We start from the raw sequence: 22,884 nt of genomic DNA, 5'->3' as shown, positions 1-22,884 counted from the left end.
TACTTTAAAATGAATGGCTGTATTTCTTACTGCAGGTGGACTACCTACAAATACAGCTGAACGCTGATCGCCAGCTTTCGGCAGTGTTGACATCACATTTTAGTATCAGCTCAGCTTGCGCCGAACCTCCCAGAGCAGGTACTCAAAAAAGTGCCAGGTATCAGGTATTATCCCTGATGGAAAAGCAAAAAAAAAAAAAAACAAGTATAGAGTATATCACAAGTATATCACCATAAGTGAATGGTTAGCCATTGATAAGCATCAGTGGGCCTTGTCATGTTGTGTCCGCAAACTGTTGGTGGATTTTCAGCACATTTAGTATATTAGTAGAAGTGAAACATTTGTGAATCGGCTGAGTGAATCACCGCACGACAAGGATGAACTGACATATCCAAGCAAACAGATTTTCCCTATTATAGCTGTATTAGCAAGTGGTTACCAATTGTGTGGCGGGAAAACGATATTATTGACAATTTGTCCTTTAATTTGTCCTTTATACACTGAAAAGAGACTACTGCCACCTACTGATTGATACTTCTGATGAATTTGATTTGATCGTGTTTACCATGACCACCAGTAGAATTTCCATAAGCTAGTTTGAATAACCTGAAAATGTGAAAGAAATCTTAAAACAACCCATCCATCCATCCATCCATCGCAGGGCCACATATTGAGACAAACAACCATTTACTCTCACTCTCACACCTACGGTCAATTTAGAGTGTCCACATTTTTGGACTGTGGGAGGAAGAAATACAACCTGGAGAAAACCCACGCACACATGGGGAGAACATGCAAACTCCATGCAGAAAGACCCTCGTTCCAACCGGGGCTCGAACCCGGAGTGCTAACCACTACACCAACCGTGAGGCCCCTTTAAAATAACCCATGAAAGGTTCATTTGCGTCGAAAAGCGGGAAAAGTTGGCATAATTAATTAAAGATAAATACTGTTAAGTGCAATGGGAACAGATGAAGGGAATAAAGAATGACTTTTATAAATCACGTGACCCCGGCTTCTACATGTTACTGCACCAGAAATTGATGGAACAGAGGATGAGACCACAACATTCCTCAACACAAACAGGCAAGAGTTGTCCATTTTAGCTGTACTGTAAGATTTTGTTGGCTCTAAGATCTGGCAAAATGTATATGTTGCACATAAGCAATAAAGCAACAATGCTGCAAATGTGAAATTATTCCATATCTAATATTAAATCTTGAACACTATGCAACCATATGATTAACACATACAAATACAGATAAAAAGGAAAGATTCAAAGCAAAAAAACAAACAAACAAAAACACAACCAACTGTCCAAGTACAATGCTTGTACAAAACAGTCAGACATTCGGTCAATTGGTATTCAGTCTGACCTGTCTCTCTGCTGTGGTAATTATCATGTCCACCCACATGCAGCGCTTATTTCATTTTGTCAATTTTTTTCCTCTAAGGCTCTGCCTATAGAGGTCCACATCATTTACTGAAATTAGTACTGGCTCTGTAGCAGCACTGCTTACTGGAGCAACATGACTTCACTGTAATTAAAACTAAAAGCATTGTAATTTCTGACTGAAACATCTGAGTGACTGTGATACCAAGATACCGCAGTAACTCTCCCATCAGGAATTCTTACCCCGAGCTATCAACCCAACACAGAGGGATGTGGGTTATAGATAATAATTTACATGACATAACTTTAAAACAAGCACCCAATGAAGATCAGGTCGAAGAGATGTGTGACTCTGATGTCACATTAGTTTTAGTGTCCAATGTTTGTTTACTCAATACTTGAAGATTTGTACTAAAATGATTTATTCAGTGTTAATTCCCAGCTGAGATATGACAAAGAGATTAGCAACAAACACCCTCTACGTATTCACCGTGTTGTGCATCATCTCATGACCTGACGATTTTTAAATCTGCTGTATTACTTTCAGTAACAATTAATTCTAAACTGTGGCCAACGTAGAATCACACATTACTTCATTTGTTTCATTTCCTGCTGTGTCAGGTGTTTGGAGACAGACAGATTGTAAGCCAAACTCTATTTGTGCCCAAATCACTTTTCTTCCATGTATGCTTGTCTGCATCGGAAGATTTATTGTATGGTTCCTTCCATTTTGGGTTCTGTCTTCTTTCCCCCCCTCCCCCTCTGCTTCACCGTTTATTTTGTTTTTTTCTTTGGGTTATGTTATGTGCCACTCTGACTGGTCAGTCATGGTGGCAACAGTTGATCATGACACATTGTTTATGTGTATATGTTTCCCTTTTACTTTGTTTGTAGCTATGATTAGAGCATAACAACCTGTTTCTTGCTTAGACATTGTGTTAATTTGTTGAATTATCACTAATAGGTAAAACTGGGTAGGTGGCATAACGTAAATCAAAGCATCTGAAAGAGAACTGGACTTCTGGATCATGTCTAGGCTCTGTTTCTACCCTATGGGAAATCTGGCCCCTGACAGGAGAAACTGACCAATCACAGACAGAGAGAGTGCTCTTATTGGCTGTTCTGCTAAGCAACTCCTACACAACCATTTTCCAGCACTGGATTGCCCATAAACCAACCTAAAAAACACAATAAAATGCCTAATTTTCTAGAGATCCAATCTCCTATTATGGCAAACCCCAACCAAAGTTGTTCCACAGTGTCAATATACACACTTATCTTGGTAGGTTACACTGTTTAAATCTGTCAATGTTAAAACCTGGATTTGTATCCAGATCACCAACACAATTTAATAATTTCCTTTTTTTGTCAGTCATAACCTAGCAGAAAATGATAGTCCATTATTTACTTTTTTAGTTATGCTTCTCAGAAAGAGACGCGTAAATAGATAAATGCAGCTAAAAACTTAATCTCCATGGTGGCGCAATTAAGTAGTATATCATAGAACAGTATTGGTATTTAAATAAATTGTACCTCTTCTGTCATTGATAGAAGGATGAGGAAGTGTCCAAAGCGGCGAGGTGGTTCAACAAACAGCTGGTTGGCAGTGGTCAGCTTATCAGACGTCTTCATATCTCTGTATCACCCTCTCGCTGAGTATTGAGCCAGGGAAACGTGGCTCAGCGATCAACTAACCCGCCCCATTGATTAACAGCGTCTCCTCGTTCCTGGCCAAGCAATTGGCTTTCACCAGCATGTGTCGTTTGTTTGAGGGGAAACAACAAGGAGCGCGGCGCCATGTGTTTGTGTGCTTATGCTACGTTTGCTCGGAGGAGAGGGTACACTTCCAGCTGAGCCTCTCTGCATTTAAAGCTTGCAGCCAAATGCTTCTCATATGGAGAGGGGCTCTAAAAAAATCCCTTCTCAGTTTGAATGCAAGTATCTCTGTGTTCGCCTGCTGGGCCTGATCTTCCTATTGGCTCAATGTTCTGGCCCCTGTTGTACCCTAAAGTAAACCATTTTGTACTCCCTCCACTCCTTCCTCTGAGCATTTATCCCCCCCCATCACCTCCTCTCATCACAAACACATACACATACTGTACACTTTTACATTTTGGGTCCCAGTGGGTATGTGGACTATTCAAACATCCTGACTCAGAGATTTAAAATGTCATTTAAAACCCATTGAATGCTGTTAAAGCTTGTTTTATTTTGCCAGTGTTAGACTACAAGGTCAGTTTGCACCAACAGCTGATGAGCGATCAATAGGAGATTTGAATTTAAAGAGCTGTGGCCCCCAGGGCGGTCAGCCACTGCAGCATGGTGTTACCACAGGGGGGTGGGGGGGCCGAATAAGCCCAAGGGCTCAACAGAGACCTATATCCTTGTACAGACCCTCCACCCCCTCCTCCCCAAGCTTGGTTAACACTCAAGACCATGATTAATTCATGGTGGATTAAAGTCTGAAGGCAAGGAGAGAAAACTGGCATGCCATACAGTCCTAACTGCACGCAAAGGGTTAGGAAGATAAAGCTTCCTTCAGATTCATGCCACAATCCCACTGCCTGACTCATTTTCCCTAGTATGAATAATTTTTCTCGCTTCCTGCGAAAGATCACGCCACGGCGTTTGGCCTTCTTGATTACTATTACGCCTATGTTCATCGAAACAAGTCAGGAGGAGTCCCTCATAGCCGTCAGGCTGCACTGCAGGAACAGTAAGCTGCGAGGAATGATAATAATGTAGGAGAGGGCTAATAAAAGCATAACAAGCAGCATAGCCATGGTCACGGCAATTTCACCATTGTCCTTCACAGTTGCACAGCTAACTGCTTATGATTAGTTGACGAGCTCAGGGTAAGTGATTGGAAGAATCTGAGAGGCTGAGGCGAGTAGTGCCGTCTGTATAAGTTGTGAATTCACTCCCCCTTGTGTCAGTCACAGCAAGTTGTGTATTAAATGCTTTCACCATAGCTGGAAGAAAAGTTAAATCAACATAATTTCTTTTCTATTTGTCTATGCATTGTGTATTTTGTGCAATACTCTAGCAGAAATACAAGAATCCCTGGTACTCTAGAGAAGCATTGTTCTTTTCTGCAAACCATGGGAAATGTTGCGTTCAGTAGAGAAAGAAAAAAAGTTTGATGTCATGGTTTGGTCATTTGAGGCAAAGTTCTCACACAGGAGGACCAAGCCGCAGACCACAGTTCGACACTAAACCTTGATGTGTTTTAATCCAATTTGTTGCTCTATATCTCCTCTTTGTGTATGTTAAATAAATATCTTTTCATCACTGTAACCAGGTGCTTTTTGGGCCCAAACTTAACTACATTCATGACCAAGAATGTGTTATTGTCGGCCTCATCTACGCTGAAAGGACCACAAGCAGTTGAAACATGTTCACGTTGAAATGCACCAGTGTAGACGTTTCTGTTCTGTAGGACATATGATCCAAGAAATTACTATTGGGTTGGCAGTTGAAGACTGACATCTCAAAACCCTTTTTTTCCCCGTACAGTGTCTTGTTCATCACTTTCCACCAACATGCTGTTCCAGTTTTCACTCAAACCTCTCCACCGCCATTAATCTGAATTAACAAATGTTTACCTGTCACCACGTCTGCAGCGGCCCAATTATTTCACACTCCAAGTGAGAGGGAAATTAGATGTGTAGACAAAAAGTCACCATTCTGACAGGAGTGACACGAGGCCTGATAAGTTTCTCACAGAGGGGCCTGTGATGCATGACACACCCATAACGTGATAATACACTGTAAAAGAAAATGTGCTAAAAAAATCATAAGCATATTTTCTAGTTTTATTAGAAACACATTTTGTCAACATGTTGTATTTATACAGTGAATGGTCTATTATGCACTGGAGGTCACATAAGCTTCGGTTTATTGGAACATTAAAAGACATATCGTGAGGGCTTGATATTCAAAGTGATGTAGCAGCTTCTTAGCTGCATATTTGACCATCAATTCTTAATAGTTTGGATTTTTCTCCTTTGAAGACACAAAAATAAAACCTGTCTAAGTATGTTATATTAACAATTTTATGAACGTATCATCAGCAGACTAAAAAATTAAGAAGTCAATTACTCCTTTTAACACTTACATTTCGTCTCAACACATTCTGCAGATAATGGTGCAAAGCACGTTAACAGTTTGTGCTATATTTTTTTTTTTTTATTTGGCAAATGTCTACTTTACTTATGTTTTTTATTCTTTTTTTGAACCTTTTTTGTAAACAACATCTTGTACAAACTAGCACAGTGAACCACAACCCCAGCAAATGTGTTTTTATCTCCATACAATATAAATGAAATCAATACAAAAGTTTGGTTGGTTGCTTGGAACATTTTTATGTGGATCAAGAGGTTCTAAAACATGGTTTTTCGAGACGTCTGGACTCCTGAATTAAATAGGTTTACGTAAACAGTTGACTGTTGTAAGTCCCATATTTTAGAATCAGAATTTTTAGAAGGTAGACTTCATTTCAACATTTCAAGTTCACTTCCATTTTAAATAAAGGGTTTGCAATCCATAGAGGGTTTTACTGTTTGCCTTTTGAAGGCGGCCTTCTTCAGATTTGGTGGAAATTATGAAATCGAGAAAAGCGAAAAAAAAGAAGGAAAGAAATAGTCCACACGCGAGAAAAAGTCATTTCCTCCGGCCTTCAGAAACATACTTTCAAAAAGGTTGAGGGTCAATATGGCAGAGCCTTGAGAGGCGAGAAGGTCTGAGGAGCGTCTGAATAAATACAAGGGACATTTCTGGTGCCTCAAACATAGTCTGAATGCGGTGCAGCCATCTTACAGTGCCAGGTCAGCACACAACCAATCCTCAGCCCCTTTCTTCTTGCTCTATAAAGCTATTGAAGTCTTTGACAGTAGCTAGTGATGGTGTTTGTGTTCAGAACATACCGTAAGAGATTTGCAAGGGTCGTTTTCTACCCCACCGTCAAGAGTTTGGGGGTTTGGTTGTTATGCTGGGCCAATGACGGCATCAGGAGGGATAGTGATCGGGTGCCCCACCTGCCCAAGGAAGTTCAACAGTCTTGCTGTTTGTTTGTCCTTTTTTTGTTTGCTTTTTGTTAGTTTTTTAATTGTTTTTATAATTCCTGTTTTGGATGTCGGGGGTGGACAAAAGAAGCAACTGAAACACCCAAACACAATACTGAAGACACTGCTTTTAAGCATCATTTTTATGCCAGATACGCTTCCCCCACTAAGAAGATCAACAAATAACGTGGAGAAAATAAATAAATAAATATGACAACACCGAGAAAAAAAAAAAAATATAGAAAAAAATATATGTTCAATGGTATTGCCCTAACCCTGTTGAAATCCATGTCCCTGTTCTTGATTCCAGCCCCCTCATCACCACCAAACCTCAAACGGAATCTCGCCAGTAAAAGTCTGTTCTCTAGGAAAAAGCTACCACACGGTGCCCTCGTTCATTTCTGAGGGCGGGTGGGACAGGTGGTTGTTGTATCCGCTGCCATTCAGTGACAGTGAGGTAAAGGGTGGATTTGGGCCAAACACCTCAGAGGAGATGCTGTGCAGGGGCCCTGGGATTCCAGGCTCCGGGCTGGGAGAGTCTCCTGGGTGGTGGGACATGATATCAGAGAAGCGCTGCACCTCACTGGAGGGGTGGTGGCCCGGCAGGGGGTGGTCCATACCGCCGAGGGGGGTGCCTGTGGGGCCTGAGGAGGGCACGAAGGGTAGGTCGACTGGGGTCTGGGCCTGCGACGATGGAGGCCCCTGAGGAAAGAAGTCATAATTCCCTCCTGGGCCGTAGTACTCACTTTGATAATCTGTAGATCCAAAAGAAAAAGAGAGAGAGAAAAAAAATCAACATTAGTTCAGCGAACACAGGCTGTGCAGGAATCATTCCAGAGAAGTTGAGGAATTCATTTAATATACATAGCTTGATTTGTATTAGTGAGGGAGAAAGACCCTCGCCGTGCGACATTAGTCACAGAGCACGTTACACTTAAATCAAAACTGCAATTGGGTGGGGAGAACAATGTGGCCACAAAATTAATTAAAGTGGGGGCCATTTCATCAGCAATTCTACCTACTGAGACCCACTCTTTTTTTTAAGTTCAGCAGAATATTATTATTATTATTAGACGTTTTGCTTCAGCAGAAAAAGACAAAGGCCTGAACACAAATGAAATTCTCTGAAAATTATCACAGATTCCAAAAGCACTTGAAGGAATGAGTGTGGTATCAAGTCACTCACATGTGAAGTCATTTCATTTAAACTTCACTCAGCCAGTGGATGAGGTGACCCAAACAGAATAATGTATCACTTCTGACTAATTTTAATAAGAGCCTTTTGGCTGAATTCCCAGTGCTGCCAAAGTCACCATGAGCTTTATATTTGTTTTTGTTTTAAGGATTTTATGTCATTTTGGGCAATAAATTAACACATGCTAAAGATGGCCAGATGAAACCGTATTCTTATTTAACACATTGGATTATGTGGTTGATGGTATAAAAAGGTTAGATGAAGGAGTATTGATTAATTTTAACAGGGCAATAAAGGAAACAGTGTACAAGCCATGACCAGCTATAAAATAAATAAGTTAAGTTGCGAAATAAGAATGAACAATTGGTTAAATATTTTTTTGTTCCTAAGGTTTTTCCTGAATGTATTTTATACATTTTTTTTTTTTTTTAAATCAATGGGTAAAAAAAAAAATAAAAACTGTCACTAAACTGTAACCATACCTCCATAGTAGGAGAAGGGCCCGTTAGGAATGAGCTCCCCGGGCTCCAGTCGGTCCACCAGCGTCCTCATCCGCCTCGGGCTGCGGAAAAACGCGTGCCTCCTGGCGCCCAGTGCGCTCAGCTGCTTCATGCGTCTCTCTTTGGAACGTCGATTCTGGAACCAAACCTGGACACACACACGTATATGGGTCACCTCGTGTCACCAAGCAAACATGTAGGCTGCTGGCGCCATTTTGATTGCACGTCAATAGCATTTTTGTACAGGGAGGGTGAAGTGAGGAGAGGGAGGTGATGAAGAGGAGGCAGAGGGAAAACAGTACATGGATAAAATAAAAAAATAAAAAAAAACACACACACAATACATTTAAAATATCCCATGCAAATAATCCTCGCTGTGTAAATTCCACCCCATTCCAAGGAAAAATGTAATTGCCTGTCATATTTATTTTTTGGCGCCTGGCTCCATGCTGGAGCAAACAACCAGCGCGCCCTTGTGCGTGATGAGCCGGAGCTTTTAACCCGCAAAGCTCTGCAGTGATGGTGGATGGTGGAGAGACGATCGCGCCCAATTATCTTTACAGGAGCCCGAGTCACATCTAACCTCCCTAATGGTCTTTTAACCCTCCATTTACTCTGACTGGAGGCTGCAGCAGCGGGGGTTTCAAATCTCCAATTAATACTTAATAGGAGGGTTGTTACCAATATATTAGCAGGCTCTTGGAGGTTATCATTTCCTAATCTATAGGCCGGATTCCATTAATTAGGCCCTTCTCTCTCTTCCTCGTGCTCATACATATTAGATAGCCTACCTGTGCTGTCACTTTATCGCTATTAATCTGTTAAGATAAACCTTTTTTACTCTTAGTCTGCCCTGCAGTCTTATCCACATTATCACGCTCCAGTAGTCTCTCTTCAAATTCACGACAAATTAATAAATATTAATATGAAAGAAAATAAAAAGAAAAATCTACTTTTTTTTAGAGCGAGTCTGTTATGATGGTATGTATTGTTATATGTTTGTTTGTTGATAGTTTAACCTATAAAATGATGAATGGATTTAAATGACATTTAACAGCGCCACGTGCATAATATTATTTGTATGTGCATATTCACGCATACGTACAAATTATCAACATACATGAAGACATTTTTTTAAAATAACTTTAAAAACGCATTGTTTGCACATTGTGCTATTTCCAAGATGATGATGATGATAACAATGATACTATGATAACAATCGTAATATATTATAACGCTAATAATAAAAATAATAATAATGATGATGATGATGATGATAACACGGGTGGTGATGATGCTGATGTTGGTGTCAGCTGTGTCTGTCTGTGTTGCCCCTTGGTTAACCTGACCGCGGCCCTGCTGTAAATCAGCGGTGTGTGTGAGGAAACTATAATCTGAGGACCCTTGGAACAGATTTGCGCGGTTCCACTTGGCCGCGGCGCTGCTCACAGCGTGGCCCTAAATGTGCGCGCAAAACGTGATGGCAGCAGCGCCAGGACTGTGCCAGGACTACCCGGCGCTCCCCAGCAGCCCGGTCGGCAGTTGGCGACTTTGCCTCGTTTTGCACGCGCGCCAAGATTTTTTTATTTTTTTTTTTTAGAAAAAGAGAGAAAGAAAGAAAAAAGACACATAAATTACGAGTCTCCAAATCAACCTCATCGCTCAGGCCAATCGCTTTGGTTGTAATGAATTCAATGTGACGGCACCGTTTGGAGGAGAAGGAGGAGGTCTCCTTTAAAGAGGGGGTGAGAGATGTGGTGAGAAGGGGAGGAGGAGGTGAGCGTGGGGGAGGTGGAGCCTCTCGGGGTCGGATGGGATGATGAGGCCTGCGCGGTCATGGCAGTCTGGCATCTTGGCACAAGTTGTCAGGGACATTACTCTCTCTCCAGAAAATATAAACTGTAACATCACACCTTTTAATGGATCGGGGACACCTGATACAAAAAAATTAATAAATAAATAAAGAGGCGCAAGATCACCTTCCTTAACCTGTGGGTGTCCTTTATTTATTTATTTCTATAACACTTAAGATTTACTACCAAACGCTGACTGGCAGCAGTCTGATAAACGCCCTCATTTGCCAATAAATGTGAGATATTATGTAAATTTGTGTTTGTTTGCAGGGGCGCAGAAAATAGGAGGGAGGTGTTAAAATGTCTAAGGGCTTAGCAATATAAGGGGCTACACTTGGATTATTTTCATTATTATTATTATCATTATTATTATTATTATTATTAGTGTTATTACTATTCAATCATTCTTATATATATCTCTATTTGTAGTTGTTTTTTCAATGTTTTCAGAAACAAAGTGTAACCTTTACACCCCTCTGTTTTCATTCAATGGCTTAGTCTTGGTACGATTTGACTAAGCGAAATTATTATTAAATATTAAAATGATGTTATGTAAATGCTGGACAAATAATGTGAATGATGTATTCCACAAAGAAACCAGGGCATCAAAAATAAAATCAAAGAAACTCTGTGGAAGGGGGAGGAAAACGGGCCAAAAGTTGGTCCCCCGTTTTTAGATTGTTTGTTTTTTTAAACCTTCACTTGTGCCTTACTGAGAGCGAGACTACAGTCTAAGAATAAGCACACTTTGAGTTGTATCATTTTGAAATGGAAGTGTGTAGGTTTTAGTGTGTGTGGTGGGGGGTTGGGCGCAGTGTTCTCATGTTTTCCATGGGCCCAACAAATGTCTAGCAGCGCCCCTGCCTTGTTGGCAAATTAATTGTTGTGGCGATTTAAATAATAATCCAGTGGAACCATGTAGACCCCCAACACTCTGCCAAAAGCTTGTGTTCCGTCTTTACCTGGATGACCCTCATGTTGAGGCCGGTCTCCTGCGCCAGCTGCTCCCTGATGTGCCTGGTGGGTTTCGGCGTGGCCGCGAACGCCGCCTTCAGCGTCTCCAGCTGCTTGGCCTTGATGGTGGTGCGCGGGCCGCGTCTCTTCCCGCCGAGGTTCTGGTCGTCGTTCTCGTTGTTCACCGTCTCTTTGTCGGACAGCGCGGCGATCTCCGTCTCCTTCAGGACCACATCGTCCTGGAGCTGGTCCTGAGAGTCCGGTGATAAGCTCGGGTCGCTGCACGCCGTTACTGCACAAATAAGAGAAATGAATTAGGAGGAGGAAATGACAAAAAAAAAAAAAACAAACAAACAGCGGAATGTTGTTATCTGTTTATCTGTTTATTTAAACTGGAGCACTAATTTGGACACGTTTATGCGCTTTTTGTCCGACTGATACAAAAAAATGCAAGAACCTTACATGGTCGAAGATGAAATAGAAGTTGCATTACTGAAGTGATTTCACAACATTACACACTCGACTGTCCAATTTTTAGCCACAAACTAATGTGTTTTATTATAGTGTTGTTGTTTTACATAATGTAAATGATGTGCACCGTGTGTAATAATATCTGGATTCATTTAGAAGGGGCGCCAGCTCTTTCCATGTTTATATTGTAGTTGAGAATAACATGAATGTATTTAAAACCAACACCTTATAGAGAACTTCACACACACTCACACACACACACAGATACAACACACAAAACACACACTTATAATATTCCAATGAAAAAAAATGTGAATCACAATGGAGCATAATGTTTGTTTGTTTGTTTGTTTTACATTCGTTTTTTTTTGTGCTCTCTGAGTAAGTCCTGGTCATGGAAATGATGAAGCCACTGCGGGGCTGAACACATCACATCCATCACAATTTATTCCGCTTTGTGCTGATACGCGCGCGCGCAACCACACACACACACACACACACACTTCTCCAGTCTTCATACCTGAGAGGAGGTTGGTGTCCTTTACACTGGTGTTGTTGATATAATCGTCTTTGCAGACAAATTTGTTCTCGTCTATGATGTAGAGCTCCTCGCCGGTGGACAGTTGTCTATTGCACATCATGCAGGTGAAGCAGTTGAGGTGGAACACTTTGCTGCGGGCTCTTCGCACCAAGTCGCTCGGAGAGATTCCCTGCGAACAACCGCCACACTTCGTACCAAACCGCCTGCAGGAGAGACAAAGGCACTGGAGTCAGTGTTGATGCAATTATTATATTCACTGAGACCTTTTCTTAATTTTTAAAAAAATTTATCATAAAGATGGATTCACATTAAGATAGGTGTGGAATTTGGGCATAAAACGTGGGGATGGAATCATCCCCCTTTTTTGTAATAAAACGTTAATTTGACTAAATGCAGCATGACGTCACAGTGACAAAACAGTGTATGGACTATTTATGAAATGAGTTGTAGACTTCTTAAGACGTTGGTATTTGCATTAAAACGTTGAATCATTTACTTTTACGTTATATAATTTAATACATACTGATATTTCAATATACAGCTTTTAGAATGTATTATAATTATAGTTTAATAATGAAATGAAATATCTACAGAGCAACTCATCTATATAAATAATAGAAAGAAAAGAAAACATCAAATGTAAAAGGAAAGGAATTTAAGGAGCGTTTTGTTCTTTCACAAATTAATATGATTAATAACAATAATAACTATATTATATTGTGTATATATTATATACATATTATATTATGATGATGAAATTAATAATAATAATAATACAAATAATAATAATGATATATGATTTTCGACACATTATTTCGTCTTTTTTGTTATTTTATTTTTACTTACAAAATGAAATGTAATTTTGCGTACAAGCTCTATATTTTTTGAGAAAACTATTTATAAAATTATAATTCATATTTATTTTTTTCCAGAGGCTTACGTACATATATGTACAAGACCCGCTGAGGTGACTGTCCCTGTCCTGTTAAACTTCGCTGTCTTCATTTGCAGCCTTTTTTTTTCCTGCCATGACTTGACGTGGGCTATAATTCAGTAGGTTTTGGCTTCGGAATAATCAAGTACAGTCATGGACACACACACACACACATATACACACACACACACATCGACTTCACCGTTAAACAATGTGTATTGAGTGGCACACACACACACACACACACACATACATATAGACATACACACACACACACACAGCGCTTGTTGACTTCACTGTCTGCGGACTTGATCTTTTCAACTAGTTTACTATTCAAATCCACTTATCACGTCCTCCTCAGCCGGACTGTGCAAACACACCGGGCAGCGGCTCCTCCGGCCGCGGGTTTGATCCTGTGCGCTTCCCCCTCCACACACACACACACACACACACACACATACACACTAATCACCACACCAACACTGTGGTTACCTACGTGCTGTTTAAAAAGAAGAAGAAAAAACACACACACACCCTAAACTGTGATTTCCTCGATTTCCTAACACCCCCCTCCTTCTCCTTGTCCCTGCTGTGAGCGAGTGCACACACGTTTAATGTTGCTGCCTCTCTCTGTCTGTTTTCTGTTTCTCTCTTTGTTGTTGTTTTGCATAAGAATCCAAATTAACAAGCTTTTAATTACTCGCTCTTAATCAAGGCTTATCGCCTGCACGTTTCGTTCACGCCTACAGGCGCGCATCGGTCGCACTGTTCATTTATTTCACAGCAAAAGTAAACGGAATTAAAATAAAGGCTGCAAGTTCACTGTAAACACAGGGCAGCTCGTTTTTAAACTATTAGCCAGATAACTGTGATTATCTATAATATGTATATCTATATATTTTTTAAATGTATTGGTGTAAGAGTTTGCAATTCATTTAAAATCTGTAAACATTATTTGTTTTAAAAAGAAATGTCATGTTTTTAGTTTTTCCACCTATTTTCATAATGCTCCTTTGTATATTTGCGGCTACTTTATTCTGCTATTTATTTATACTTTTTTTTTAATTGTGATTTGTAGAAAATACAAGCAGTTTAAAAGCTGCAATCGTTTTTAATTTTAAAATCGTGTTTACAGTTTTTTTTTCCCACCTATTTCCATGATGTGCATTCGCATCTTTATTCCTATTGTATCTTTGAATTTGATTATTACATACATCGTTTCCTAAATTTGCGAATGTGTTTACCTGATGTTTTTCACCTCCTGTTTTAAACCAACACATGGACACAAACAAACGCTGGCCGGTGAGTTTCTCTGTCAACTCTCCCTCTGATCCTTACCTAAAGAAATCGTTCTTGCAGTACAGTCTTCCTTCCCGTGAGAAGCATTTCTCAGTCAAATTGCACTTGCACTCGCAGCATTGCACGCACTTGACGTGCCAGGCTCTGTCCAGCACGTTGAGCAGAAAGCGGTCCAGGATAGGCCTCTCGCAGCCGGCGCAGTGGACCATGGCTTTGGCTGGGCTACAACCCCGGCAGATGAAGCGCGCTCACACTCTCACGCACACACGCACAAACAAAATCAACAGCACAGACCGAGCATTGACCGAGTATGTGCTTCCTCCCTCCCTGATTTGCCTGGAGCTCCCGGGTCAATGTGCGCGGTAGAAGCCAGTCGATCAGGTGTCACCACAGATTTCTCCCTGCATGCGTAAAAAAAGGCTCGAGCGTCCAAAAGAAGAGGGAAAAAGGAAAGGAAAAAAAACAAACAAGTCCTCTCCTCCTCTCCCTCTCTCTCTCAAAAGCTAAATATGATCAATAAATAAATCAGTCCTTCCTTGCATCCAAGAAATAAAAAACAAAACACACAAACGTACAATTCAACCAAAAATGTCCGAATGTAGATTTCAGCAGAGGAAGCCACAGACTCTCGGCTCAGAGGAGAAGAGCGGAGCCAGTAATGTGTTCGTGTCCCGGCAGCTCTTCGAAGTGATGCATCGGCCAAAAGGAGAAGAGCGTCGTGTGCCAGTCACTGCTGGAAGAGGCGTCTAATAAAATTCTTCTAGGGCAGAGCTGTCACACAACAAGACACGCGCGCCTATAAATAATTCAGTGCACTTTGACATGGCAGCGTATCCACTCTTCGCAACCCAGCGAGGAGAAGAAGAAGAAAAAATATCCCAAGCACAAACCAAAAGACTGAAACAACACAGGAGTGTCTTTTCTTCTCCACAGCGGTGTGCAGGATGATCCTGGGATGCTCCGGTATAGTAGCCGGTATAGATGCTGGGATGCCCCTCAGTCTCCAGTACGGTGCATATGCTGGGATGCGCTGGCTCTCCAGTTACACTGTCTTGCTCCTAAAGCTCCAGCCCAACCTTATTCCCAGCCTCCTGACGTCAGGTCGCGTTTTGACCAATCAGCGATGCGCCATGCCAGCGACCATCAAGCCGCCACATCATAACCCAGCGAGGACTCTGCTCTGCTATTTATGCCACACACACTCAGGACACCAATTGTCAAGAAAATTTCCAGCGCAAACTGTCATACGTAAGTTGAATGTGTTTTGGAGGAAGCAGCAGCCGCGACGGTGGAGGGCGAGCGGCGCGGAGGGAGAGACTTCTCAAGCTGCTGAGCAAAATTGTCCTCCGCGGGCGTGAGGGGGGACATGACGGAGGGATCAGACTGAGCAGGTAGATACAGAGACGTCTTCGGGACGAGGAGGCTGCAGGCGCGCTCCCACTTCATCCATGTAAAGTTACTTTGCGCAGGGAAATTACGCACGAGCTGGGCATGTTTTTTTTTTTTTTTTCCCGGGCTTGTCTCTATCATGTCACAAATAAATCCAATGTATGTTAAACTATAAAGTGTCCACTACTGGCTGGACGTTTGACTACACATCGTATTAAGGTGATGAATTCTGACTGGAGATGTAACCGTTTCCTTCTTCAGCCTCAAGTGTCCAACATCACAGGCTGTCATGTGTATTTAAAGAGTGTTCCTTGCGCGTCGTCGTCGTCGTCGTCATCAGCAGCAGCAGCAGTAGTAGCACTTTAAACAGTTTCCTCCTTGGTGCGACGGAGGGGAAGCGTTGAAGTGAAAGACAGAAAGGCTCTAAAGTTGACAGCTCGTGCAGCTCAGCCCATGTAGGGGCTCGCGGCCCAAACACCTCGGACAATTCATTAAGTGGGAGGGAGGTCCAATCCACTTCAAGTTCACCTTTTAAGTAAATAGCACCATGAGCCTAACAGCCCGCTGGATTATTAGTTACATCCCATCAAAGGGATCAAGTCAAGTGTTCTGTTATGGTGATTTACAGGCCTTATACCAATCCAGGCATTAGTTTTCTTTCCTGATTATTTTAAAAATGGAAAGGGTGTTTAGTCTGCATGGAGGAATTGAAAAAGTGAACATGTTTGCGGAACAAATTCGTTTCGTTCCACTATCTAATCAAGATTTGTGCTTGCTTGCCAGGAAACTGCTTAATTAATCTGTGAGAGCGTTTGTTTACACTCATTGTTCTATTGTGTGGCCTCTAACAGACAACGCATTTAATAAATGGGAGCAGTGAAATATGGAAACCTTGTTTTTTCGTCTTTGGATGTGTTTAAATTGAGAACTCAGCCCCGCTATATGCGTTATTTTACGCACAAGGAGGAGAGGGAGAACCACAGGGATCCGTTTATTTTGTTCCAATAGTCCGCCAGCATCCTCCTGCATATGGGCTGCTTCTCATGCAAAACGCCTGCCCGTCCCCGTCCAGCTGCCCCTCGGCGTCTGGGGAGCGACTCCTTCAACAGGACATGTGTTACTGGCTGGAGGAGAAAGAGATAAGGCTTCAAAACGCACAGGCTTCATCTCTCTCCCCGTTTTCTTCTCTTGTTACCTCCAGTTTTGTCTGTTCTCATCTCCCTCTGCACCAATCTTCGTCTCTCTCTTCTTTTTCGTTTTCCAGGTTCATTTATTGTTATTTTTGTTTGTGGTGGGAGCGCACTCAGCTCAGCATCTGGTTATCTTTTCATCAAAGAGACACTGAGGGTCATTGAGCACAGTGACACCATGGCGGGGCACCGTTCTGCATAGAAGGGCAACAACATTCGGTTTCTTTTTTGGAATGATAATAATAAAAAAGACTATTTCCCTTTCCCTTCTTCTTTTCACACCTGCACTTGGAAATCACCACAGAGCTGTAACAGTGCGCGGGCCTCACACTCACACCCTCCGCCGCCCCACGAACGTGTAAATGCAGCGTGTAAACGACAAAAGTTGTTGTTATTTCCATGTGTATAAGATGCCTCGATAGTGTGTCAGAGGGGATAATCTGTGCCTGATTTAGAATAAGCCAGAGAGAGAGAGAGATAGAAAGCCTGGCTCACAGAGGAAGATTAATCCACCAACAGAAGAAAAATCAAAATATGGGCTATGAGCTTAAAAATATCCCCAACTCCCCTGAAGGCATAGACACTATTAAATGTAAAAAAAAAAAAAAGTTTGTTTTTTTTAACTTACCACTGTAATCCTTCACTATAACGAACGATATTTTTTTTATTCTCATCCACATATTCGTTCTTGTGCGGTAAGAAGCTGGAAATTGGAATTTGTGGCGCAGTGCTTTGTGGAAAACAAAACTTTGTTTATCCTCCATTTTGTCTTGTTTCAGTGACTGGATCTAGATTTGATGGCAGGAGGCCCTGCCCATGTTACAAGGCCTGTTAAGAAAATATGAAAATAACAGCAGCTGGAAATGATGATCTATTTTTTTTTTTTCATTAGTGGCCCCAGAGATGACTGTTATTCGTATTCATACTCCCATAAAAGCGTCTGTTTCTATCTCTTCCAAAGTCTCATTTGGAGCACACCAGGCCACGCAGCCTATAGGTTCTAAGAGCGTGGATGTTCCTGTGATCAGGTCCACGGTGCTTCTGCTGTACAGTCAGCAGCAGCCCAGGAGATTTGGGGTTTATGAAGTGCAGACAAGTGAACTGGTACACTGCGAGATAATTAATCTGAGATAATGAATGAGGCTGCGAAGATGCATGCAATCATTAATTCTAATCGTGACACGTTTATTTGTCTCCCCTCTCTCTCTCTCTCTCTCCCTCTCTCCCACAGGCTCAGTTTGGTGACACAGTGTCGCTGGGAGAGAGGACTGCGGAGCAAAGACTAAAAAAAAAAATGCTGAACAGAACAGGTGATGATATAGATGAGTTAGGGGGATGGGAGGGTGTTTAAGTAAAGAGGCAGAAATACTCAGGCTGTGGAAACGTGACGATGCGACTCTATAGTCATGACCCGGGACTGGAGCTTTGATCAGTGGGTGTGGATGGTGGGGTTGCGGTTGGAACCGGCCCGCTGCTCTGTTTTGGTGTTTGCAGCGTCTGCGCAGGATTTTTATTGTCATTGTCGTCATTAGAGCAAACAGGCTCGAGCCTTCATAACTAATAATAAGGCGCTCAAATCACTGTGGCGTACAGTTAAAGTGATCTGTGTGATTGTATTCCTCTATCACAAGGGCATTTCAGAGTGTGGAATAAAGAAAATAGTTCAAATGAGAATGAGTGGATTTTAAACGAAAAAAAAACTATTGTTTTCAGAAAAAAATACAACATTTGAACGCAAAAAAAAAACAAAAAAAAAACAGAATTTATCTGTTTTTAAAAAGCTGCAAAGAATAATGAAGCATCTTTACTCTGGGGCATTTTAACAGTGCGGAGACAATGTTTTACAGTTATTACCAAAGCGTAAACCGTGCCAAACGGGCAAAGGCGCGTACATTTACCCTAAACTTGAAATGAGTATGGTGTTAGTGAAATATGTTGGTAGAGAAAGAGGGCGGGGCATGTTTGTTTGTCACTGCCTTACTTAAGGGTGTCTACTCCATCCATCCACACATCCATACGACTCTCATGCAGTAGAATAGGCCATACATCTGACACATATTAGCACATTCTGGATTTAACGGTGTCACACACATTACTGTGTTGAGGCTGCAGCACAAACGCGAAGCACACAGATCAGTCCCACAATCGACTGGTTTTCGTGTGTGGGTGTGGGTGTGTGGGTGAGAGAGAGAGAGTTCCCCCCTCCGCCTCCTCCTCTTGTAGATCAGCGGCCAAACATATGCCGATGTGAACTCACCGTGGATTATTATTGAGCCAACAGCAACTCTACGCAAACATTTTCCAGACTTTTCAACTCCGGCCCCAGCCTGTGCGCTGAGAGAAATCCAATGGGATTTATAGATCATCTCCCTACAGCTGTCCCTTCTCAGTCAGTCAACCACACACACACACACACACACACACACACACACACACAGGCCTTGATTGAGCTCCACAGCCATATTCACTGCTTCACCCTGTTTTTTCTGAAGACGACTCAGTGAAGAAGTGAATTTGTGTGTGTGTGTGTGTGTTTGTGTGTGTAGTTGTGTGTTGTGCTGTCCTGGATCAGTAACCCTGTATGAGACCCGTGGGGTCACCCGGAGAAAAACAAGGCCACCATCACCATCACCACCACCACAGTCAGTCCCGTTTACACCTCTAGGGGGCGAATTCAATCCGGGAATCCGGGCCATGGTATAACCACTCTCTCACTCTCACATTAGGTCCTTAAATGCATCATGTATTATAGCAAGAGTTCATTTTTGTTCATTTGTTATGGAATCATTTATGTTCACCCCAATTTCAAACGTCTCTCTCTCTCTCTCTATCTATCTATCTATCTATCTATCTATCTATCTATCTATCTATCTATCTATCTATCTATCTATCTATCTATCTATCTATACCAGTATTCAAAACATTATAACAACTTGATTATATATATAATGGCACAATTAGCTTTAATAGGCCTTCAATTGCAAATACATAGATAGACAAATACACAGACAATTAAATAAGAATAATAATAATTGAAAAAAAGTTCAATTACTAAAAGGTCCTCTCTGGTACTTCTGGCATCGTTACCCATAAATAATAATATGGATACAAATACAGAGAACAGAAGTCGTGAGATTTCCACAGACAGGCTGTTGAATCAATAGGAAAACTTAAAAAAAAACCCGCCATCAATCCCATCACATCCGTGACTGAGAGACGTCACTGAAAATCCTAACTAAATAGATCTTCTTTTTTTCTTCTTCTTCTTTTTCCCACACGCTCCACAAAGAAATGGATGTGAGAAATGAACATGTACAGACGGAGCAGGCGCTGTGGAGGCCAGCAGCCTCTATAATGCACTTCCCCTAGTTTAGATTAATGGTACTGCGCGCTTATTCTGCAGTCGGGGTGAAAGGGCCAGGATCACTAATGATTATAATATAATGTGTGGCGATAACCACTCCCTTTGAGATATTATCGCCCGCTGGCCAATGCTCAGGGGACGAGCTGCATGGCTGCAGAGCGGCAGATAACTGCCGCTGTTGCCGCTGCCGCCGCTTTTGCTGCAGCCGCCGCAGCGGATTTCTGCGCTCTGATAGAAAACAAGCCCGCAAGCACGGAGGGAGAGAGAGGGTGGGAGAGAGAGAGAGAGAGATGGGGGGGTGGGGGGTGCTGGCCGCTGCTGATACCTGAGCTGAGCGGCCCAATATGCAACTGCGAGCCGCCCTGCCTCTAATTCTCACTTACTATAGATGTATGTCTGACAAAAAGAAAATGCTTTAAAGCTCTTTACCTGGAACACTTCTAAACTCCCGTGGAAAAACGCATTGATGGAGTCTTTATGATTTTTCACAAAAAGATGTGTAAGATAAATCCTAAATTAAAATGAGAACATTTTCAGAAATCAAATGAATTAAAATAACCCAAATAAGGACAACAACAACAAAACAATAGCGCTGTGTAAAATACACCAAATTATTATTTCCTGAAATATGATTCAATATAGGTTGTGACGATCAAATCCAGAAACTATGAATACAAAGCATAAGAAAGGTGATTTATATACCATTATTTATTACAGGTTTATTTATACATAAACATAGACATTGCATGTTATTAACCAACCTGTTATAAAGGGGCGTTAGAAGTTCTCTGAATGTTTAGAAGCACAAAACAGGCGCGCAACAGTCATTGTTGTCACAAATGTGTCCCATCCCAGACAGCCACAGACAATAAACAGTGCGGGATCACACATGCACAGATGCACCTGGAAATGAAAAAGAATAGAACTAAATTATTGACATCAAGAAGCCTCCGATTATTCTCAAATGTGAAGCGCACAACTTTTCCAAAGCCGATTAGGCTGAAAATCCCTGCATAACTATCGACATTCAGTGATCAATAACAAACAGCTCAGTCCTCAGCAACGTCGGCGGGGAAAGCGTTGCCAGAGAGAGAGAGAGAGGGAGAGGAGGAGGAAGAAGAGGAGAGGGAGGTGGAAGAAATGGAGTGAGCGATGCTGCCGCGCCGGACGCACCGCGGCCAATCTCGCGCTATCCATCTTCATTGGAGCTTTTGTGTGCGCAAAAAGCGAAGGCGCGCGCATAAGGTAAAGCCCGCATCAAAGCCGCGGCTTTATTTTTATATCCAATAGATCAGCAGGCAGACAAAGCTTTATTTTCGCCAGGAGAGACATATTTTACCTCTGCCTTACGGTTTTATGTTGGAGAGGTGTCAGCCGGGAGAAATGGATGGGTAATGCATAGGCAAAACGCTGCTCGCCTCGGCATGCTGCACGTCAGAGGGGGACTGCAGGGAAGAGCAGCGGGGATTTAAGGCCCCTGAGGTCCAACACGGGGGACTGAGTACTGGGTGCAGCAGGAGGAGTGGGGGGTGGTGGTGGAGGTGGGGGTAAATAGAAGAATCAAGCCTGAACTCACACTGTACAGCTCAGTTGAAATAAAGCACAGTTAAGGACACAACACCGTGTTAGACCAAGAAATGGATTTGCCTTTTAATGCAAATACAACCTAATTATTATTGTATCATTCAAATCAAGAGTAGTGATGGTTTAATGAAAGAAAAGGAGACAGAAAGAAAAAACATACACAATTTCCAGAGCTTTCAACCAGTAATTACTGGATGTATAATGTACACAAGCAAAGATCCACATGAATACATCTTTAAAGTCAAATTTGTTGGTCCTTGTATTTGTGAGGACTAAAGCGAGGCCCTAAAATATACCATATTCATTTTATTTGTCAGACATATTGGGGAATAAGGCATTAAATGAATGTCCACTCCCAGTTATTATAGGCCCATGTAGGCAAAGCATTCCTACAACACCAAACCCTCTCTTTACAAAGCTCAATTACTGTATAGGATTATAGGTCAGAGGGGAGAGACTAGCGATGTTAAGAATACATACCAGACAAACACCTTACTGTATAAAGCATTTCAACCTCCTTTATTAAATGTAGAAGCGAGAAGATTGTTCAGTGAGCAGTTGTGCAGTAGAATAATCCACCAAGCGGCCCCATCTGATGATGACATGTGACTGTACCTCATGCTGCAGACATGTTAACATTGCTTAATGGTTGGGAAAGGTTAGATAGTGAATGCAGACACAGACATTTTCAACTGTAGTTCAAGGTCACACTTCACTAAATGAGTGGAGTAAGGGTTCAACAAGCAATATTAAAAACAATATTTTTATAAATGTCCAAAAAAATATGTCAGAAAAAAGAAAAAAAAAATACATGACAGCAATTCATTTATTTATTTCAAAACCAACAATAATTGTTCAGTAATATCAGTAATCATAGTTTTAGTGGCGAGTTCTAGTTTCCCATGATCCTGTTTCCCATGAAGCTTTTGTCTTTCTGCCGCCGCTTTACATTAAAATGCATTAATGCAAATGAACTGAAATCTAAATATGTTTGCATCGTGTCACAAAACAGGAGCACAAACATATCTGTCAGAATCAGCCTTGGAAATCTCCACATTAGCTGAATATACTTCAGACCACTCTAACTCATCCCCGTGCAGGACTATTAGCTAGTTGTTAAAACCATGTGCACTGCTCACCCCCTGACATGAATG

At 41.7% G+C, this 22,884-nt stretch overlaps 1 protein-coding gene across 1 annotated transcript; it reads right to left on the bottom strand.

Moving 5' to 3' along the window:
- Positions 1-5,187: 5,187 nt before the first annotated feature.
- On the bottom strand, positions 5,188-14,668 carry lhx1a (LIM homeobox 1a). The gene is made up of 5 exons (XM_044033039.1): positions 14,243-14,668; positions 11,950-12,173; positions 10,967-11,250; positions 8,134-8,299; positions 5,188-7,211 (listed from the first exon to the last, which is right to left on the bottom strand). Exons 1-5 carry the CDS (start codon positions 14,410-14,412, stop codon positions 6,832-6,834), a joined length of 1,224 nt encoding a protein of 407 aa, XP_043888974.1. The 5' UTR covers positions 14,413-14,668; the 3' UTR covers positions 5,188-6,831.
- Between the last annotated feature and the right edge of the window lie 8,216 nt (positions 14,669-22,884).

This window comes from Solea senegalensis, linkage group LG8, assembly GCF_019176455.1.
Source record: "Solea senegalensis isolate Sse05_10M linkage group LG8, IFAPA_SoseM_1, whole genome shotgun sequence".
NCBI lineage: Eukaryota > Metazoa > Chordata > Actinopteri > Pleuronectiformes > Soleidae > Solea > Solea senegalensis.
The sequence above is the reverse complement of the archived record's forward strand: the minus strand, read 5'-3'. Positions and strand labels throughout refer to the sequence as shown.

Coding starts and splice junctions, on each gene's coding strand:
- lhx1a (XM_044033039.1), bottom strand. CDS start 14,412: ATGGTCCACTGCGCCGGCTGCGAGAGGCCTATCCTGGACCGCTTTCTG. Junction 12,174..14,242: donor TGCAAGAACGATTTCTTTAG/GTAAGGATCAGA, acceptor TCTCTCCTGCAG/GCGGTTTGGTACGAAGTGTG. Junction 8,300..10,966: donor TCAACATGAGGGTCATCCAG/GTAAAGACGGAA, acceptor GTGTGTGTCCAG/GTTTGGTTCCAGAATCGACG.